Below are 5,950 nucleotides of genomic sequence, written 5' to 3' on the forward strand. Positions count from 1 at the left end.
CGGCTGCCCAGGCAGGGGCTCTGCTGGCCCCTGGATGAGGGTTGGGGCTCTGGGAGCCTGTGATTCCCAGTGGTCAGAGGAGAGCCCCCTGAGCTCGGCCAGAGGGCTCAGCGGCCTGCCAGTTTCCTTCCTGAGTTGTCATGTCCTGTCAGGAGCCTTGTCTTGCTGTCGGGGTGAGGGCTCGTGGTGGGTGTCCACCTGTCCCTAATAAACCCTGCTGCCCGGCACTTCTCGGACAGGCTTTGTACCTGGGGATCCCTGGGTATGGCAGGAGGAGGGCCCTTGTGCCCGACCTGCCCTGAAGCTGCCCTCCCCAGGGTCTGGGAGGACAGAGGACAGCAGCGTCCTGCTGATTCCTAGAGATGGCCGGGGCGGGGCAAGCTTGGGGAGACAGTGACCCCAGGTTGTCACTGGTGCCTGCTGGGCGCCTGGCCTGCAGGTGAGGCTCTCTGGGTCCTGGTGGAGAGGACGCTCTGCCAGTTCTGGCGAGAGGTCCTGGCCGAGAGGGCGGCTGGTGGGGTGTGCAGGACGGAGAGGCCCTGTGTGGCCAGCAGGGAGACCCATGGGCAGCCACCAGCCCCACCCACACCCGAGCCTCCATGCTGCTGCTTGACCTTCATCCCCTGGGGCCACCAGGTTGGAGGGCAGCCGTGCAGCAGTGCCCCGGGGACGGGGCACCAGTGGCCTTGGCCCTCGAGGAGCAGGGCAGCTCTTGCCTTCAGGAATGCCTGAGCCCACACAGAAGGCAGGGACCACCCCAGGCACGAGGGGCAAGGACCAACCAGCAGAGGGACATGGTCTAGGACACTCAGGCCGACCAGTCCTGCTGTCCTGGGGTCCCTGTGCAGCCACAGCCGAGTGATCTCCTCTAACTCTGCTACCCATTGACAGGGAGGGACTCAGGCCACACTGGACGCTGCCTGTCCGGGGCAGGGTGGGTCTGGGTTATGCCCCTGCCCCTCCCCTGCACACCCCCACCCAGATCTCTTCTGACCATGAAGCTTCTTAATCCCTGGACAGTGTCTGGTTCGCCTCCAAGACGGGATGCAGGAGGACTGTGGGCTGGGCATAGTCCACAGCTGTGGTAGGCGTCTCCACGAGGTGGGGGCTGCCTGTGCCCGGGAGCTCCAGAGCTGACCGCGGCTGCAGTTGGGGAAAGGACTGCGCCAGTTCATAAGGCTGGGCGGGCACGGCCACTCCTTGTTTGGCTTTTTGATTTGGTGCTGGGGATTGAACCCAGGGCCTTGTGCATGGGAGACCAGCACGCTACCATCTGACCTGTGTCCCCACCCCAGTGCCACTTCCTAATGGCCCCAAGTCTCTCCCTCCAAAGACACCACTTGTCCTCTCCCTCCAGAGACACCCCGTGTCCTCTCCATCCAGAGACACCCCTGGCCTCTCCCTCCAGAGACACCCCTGGTCTCTCCCTCCAGAGATACTCCTGGCCTTTCTTTCCAGAGACACCCCCAGGCTCTCCCTCCAGAGACACCCCTGGCCTCTCCCTCCAGAGACACCCCTGGTCTCTCCCTCCAGAGATACTCCTGGCCTTTCTTTCCAGAGACACCCCTGGCCTCTCCCTCCAGAGACACCCCCAGGCTCTCCCTCCAGAGACACCCCCAGGCTCTCCCTCCAGAGACACCCCCAGCCTCTCCCTCCAGGCACCCCAGGCCTCTCCCCATTCTGCCTGGGATCAGCCCTAAGGCTGACGAGTTCCCAGTGGCTGCTGTCCTCTGGTGGCTACCACCCTCTGGTGGCTGCTAGAGTCATTGCCCATGGCCAGGTCCCTTGCTGGGCTCTGCCCAATCTTGCAGGGACTTGCAGTTCTGGGACAGAAATGGAATCTGAGGTTTCCAACCTGACATGGACTCTGCTCTGCTGTGTGCAGTTTTCCTGGAGATCCCTGGAGGGTCTGGGGGGCGGGGAAGTGGAGTCTGGCTCCAGGGAAGGGCAATTTATCTGGAAGCTAAGCCTGCTGGGCCCCGCCATGTCCAAGATGTGCCATAACACACCAGAGTCCCCAGACTTTCCTGACAGGTCACAGGTGGCCAGGGGTAATGTCCTGACCCTTCCCCTGACTCCTCACTGGGTGGGGCCTGTGCTCACTCCAGGGCTGGACTGTCCTCTGCCACCCCACACGGGGGTGACCCCAGCTGCTGCCCACTCCATGGCAGCTACCTGACGTCCATCTCCTGGGCAGAACATACTAGAACATCAAGGATGCGTCCTCATGGCCCTCCCTGAGGGCAGCTCTGGAATGGGCCCCACAGGGTGAGCAGAGGCAGGAAGGGCCAGAGAGAGCTGGACAGAGGAGAGCGGAGCACCTGGTCTCTGGAACCCGGCTGGCCCGCTGGAGCTGGACCAGGCTGGGGAGGAGCTGGGGCTGGCGTGACCCTTGCTCCCTGACACTCTGGACTCGGCTGTCCTCTCCCATGCCAGGGCCTCCGCCCTCAGGACAGTCCTCCTGTGGCACAGAGCTGGTCCCCTACCAGCATGGGGAAGCCCCAGGGCAGGCTCAGTCCCTTGAGGAAGGAATGGATCCCAGGGGCAGACCCTCCCCGAGGCGGCCATGAGCCCCAGAGGCCTGAGGTTGGTCTGCTTCCCCTGTATCCTCCCCCAGACACAGCGCTCCTGGGAGTGCAGGGGTTTCAGATGATCTGAGTCCCGTCCCAGCGGGGGGCTCCAGGTGGTCTGTGGCTCTTGGGGCTCAAACACCGACCGTGGGTTTGTTCCCACTGAGCGGGTGGCTACGCTAGGGGTGTTCTCCGTGTGACTTTCCAAGTAGTGAAAGTCCCTGCTCCTGCCTCAAACACTGGGCGCAGCCGGTGAGCTTGGTCCCGGCCATGCCATGCTGTCCAGCCCTGTGTGGGCTTGTGGGGCCGTGCAGGGCAGCTCTAGGTCAGCTCTGGTCACAGCCTTGGATCTGGAATCAGAGCTGGATCCACTGAGCCACGGCAGAACTAGAGCAAAGGGCTCCAAGCTTGCAGGGACCTGAGCTTTGGGTAACTGTCCCCAGGGACTCTGCCAGAGGTGGACCCAGCCCTCATGCCCAGGCTGGGCTCAGGCTTGGCCAGCTGCAAGCTGCAGCACCGGCTTGGCCCGCCCCCAGCTCCCTGATGGGCAGCTGGGTGGTTCAGGCCAGGCCACTTCGTGTGGGGGGAGCAGCGACCCGTACAGGAAGTCACTCTCCTTGTCTGTCCCCAGCTTTTTCTTTCAGGCGAAGTCATTTTTGCCACAGATCAGTCATTCTAGGGGAAGTCATTGTCCACGGACAAGGCTGTGGGGAAGCACCACACCTGCTCTGCACTGAGGGACACTGCTTCCCTTGATTCCAGAGCCCTCCCTGGTGAAGTGCCCCTTGCTGAGGCTTATTTGTGACCTCCTGCTAGCCAGCAGCCCTCCTGTGTGACTGCTGGGGAGATCTGCCTGTCCTGTGCATCCCAGCGTCCCAGTCCCAGGGAGGCTGTTTTAGGGGCTTTTTCACTGCTGGGACTAAAGGATCTGACCAGAACAATTTCAAAGGAGGAAAAGTTTATTTGTGGGCTCATGGTTTGGGAGATCCCAGTCCAGAGAAGGTCAGCCCCATCCTTCGGGGCTTGAGGTGACGCAGAACATCTGGCAGGAGAGTGTGTTGGAGGGAAGCTGCTCCCAGGATGATCGGGAAGGGGACTCCACTGGCCAGATACAGATTCACACCCAAAGCTGCACCCCAGTTCCCACCTTCCCCAGCCACACCACCACTTCAGTTAATCCCATCAAGTACTCATGCTGATTAGGCTAAGCCTCCGCCTTGACTCACAGGTGAGCGTTGGGGACACCTCACATCCAAACCACAACAGAGGCCCACAGGCGGCCTGTGCCCGGCTCCCTCAGTTCCCGCTGTTGGGCTGTTCATTGCCCTGTGTTTGTAAATCTGAGTTTGGCTGGCGGTGTCCCTGTTCTCACCAGCCAGGGTGCAGCGCCGCAGTGCCACAGTGGAGGCCAGCACAGGGTGGCGCAGCCTCTAAGGGAGACCGTGCTAGAGCCGTGACTCGGGCTGTTAGGGGCTGCTGAATGGGAACGCTGTCCGGGGACCCACCAAGATAGTTAGATGTGGCATCTGCTCGGAAACACGTGGAGTGGGGGCTGTGGGTGTCACTTTTGAGCGTATCGTGCCCAGGATGCCTGGGAGCCCAGCTGTCCCCAGGAGCAGTGTCAGTGCTGCCGTCCCAGATCCCTGGAGCTTCCCACAGAACCACTGTCCCCACTCAGAGCCTGTCATCCAAGACAACCCAGGGCTTGGGCCGAAGCTTCGCTCTGTTTTCACTTTTCTCCATGTGGACAGGTTTGGGGAGGGAAGCCAGCCACGGTCGTTTCCTCCAACCCTGTTCCACGCTGAGGATGCTCCAGGAAGAGAGGCTTTCTGCCCCACGTGGGGAGAGGCACCCAGTCTCTCTCCTGCCTGCGTCTCCAACTCCAGGGCCTTGGGATGGATACACTGGAGGAGGCCTTTCTGCCACCGTGAACCCACAGAGATTTTGGAAAGGAACGGACTGTTTTGGTCAGGCTGGGCCTGAGGACATGGGTACCCTGGGCACAAAGGTGGGAACGAGTGGCTCTCAGGGCCCAAATCCTGGGAGAGGTGGGAACCTGGACAAGGCCCCTCCAGGAGTCACCGAGGGTCACATCCCACAGGACAGGCTATGGGAATCGAGGGACCTGGCCTGGCCAGGTGCTCTGACCAGCATCCCCTCACCCAGGCCAGGCCCGAACTCCTTGCTGAACAAGGAGAGGCCACCCAGCTCTGCTGCCCGGCACAACTGCAAAGACTGGATGCATACTGGGAAAAAGCACACACTTTATTTGCATAGTATTTTGTCATTGAATTTTACAGCTTAGAACAGACAGAGAGCAGGAGACCAACTGTGGTCCACACTGATGGGAGACGCACCGAGAAGGGAGTGTTTGGGAGCGTTTGGCCACTTCCAGGAGCTTGAGCATCCGGCCTGGGAGCAGGCACCTCTCAGAGCCCAGCTGTCCCCACTCAGAGCCTGTCACGTGGTGCTACTCCCAAGGAGGTGTGTGGAGCACCCACCCTCCCCTGCCAGCCCAGTGGGAGCAGCACATCAGCCACTGGAGCCACGAGAGCTGGCCACGATCAAGGAGGTCACACTCTGCACTTGGCCATGTCAGAGCGGGTCCTCCCTCCAGTGGAAACCCAGGGCCACAAGGGGCCGCAGGGAGTGCCACACACCCCTGTCCCCTCTGTCACAAGCTTGGGGGCTTTTCTTTCACACTCCTCCGCAGGACCTTGAGTTAGGAGCCAGCTGTCACGTGAGAGAGACTCAAAGGCCCGCTGTGCCTACGGGGCACAAGTCGTCTCAAGGAGCCCAGTGCGGGCAGGCGTCAAAAGCCAGGTCCCAGAGCACCGAGGTAGTCGAGGAGAAACCAGGCCCGGAACCAGGGCTTCCGGACCTGCACATCCCTGAGTCCCCAGAGGACCTCGGCTCCATGGGATGAGCCGGCCCTGAGAGGGTTCACGAGGGCTGGGCTCAGGCCACTGGCAGCCAGGGGCCAGCACAGGCTCTGAGGGGGAGGGAGGAAGCCCAGGGAGAGGCCAGGGCCAGGCTGCAGGGGTCGGAGTGGGTCTGTGTTCAGCCCCGGCTCTGAGGGCTCTGCCTACACACTCAGCCTCAAAGGTTTCTGCTGTCCCCATAAGTGGCCAGCACAGCTGTGCCCTAGGAGGGCTGGTCCCTTTGTTTCTAGCCAGCATCCACCCTGGGTGCTGAGAAGGCACTAAAATATGACCAGCCACCTAGAGAGCCACCTGGCAAGGTGCCCATGTGCCTGCCCTCAGGTGGCCCTCCCTGGCCACCAAGACCCCGGCCCTCCCCTCTTCCCTCTCAGGTCATCCAACCACTCAGAGGTCACCCTCTCCACACTCATCCAAAGGGGGACAGCAAGGCTCAGGAGG

At 61.8% G+C, this 5,950-nt stretch overlaps 1 protein-coding gene across 1 annotated transcript in view; it reads right to left on the reverse strand.

Annotated features, from left to right (window-relative positions):
* Positions 1 to 5,382: 5,382 nt before the first annotated feature.
* Positions 5,383 to 5,950, reverse strand: part of Tmprss2 (transmembrane serine protease 2) — a 17,258-nt gene continuing 16,690 nt past the window's right edge. The window contains exon 9 of the mRNA XM_077795551.1: positions 5,383 to 5,562. Coding sequence (XP_077651677.1) covers positions 5,383 to 5,562 — 180 coding nt within the window. The remainder of the gene's footprint in view (positions 5,563 to 5,950) is intronic.

Source organism: Urocitellus parryii, chromosome 2 (assembly GCF_045843805.1).
Source record: "Urocitellus parryii isolate mUroPar1 chromosome 2, mUroPar1.hap1, whole genome shotgun sequence".
NCBI lineage: Eukaryota > Metazoa > Chordata > Mammalia > Rodentia > Sciuridae > Urocitellus > Urocitellus parryii.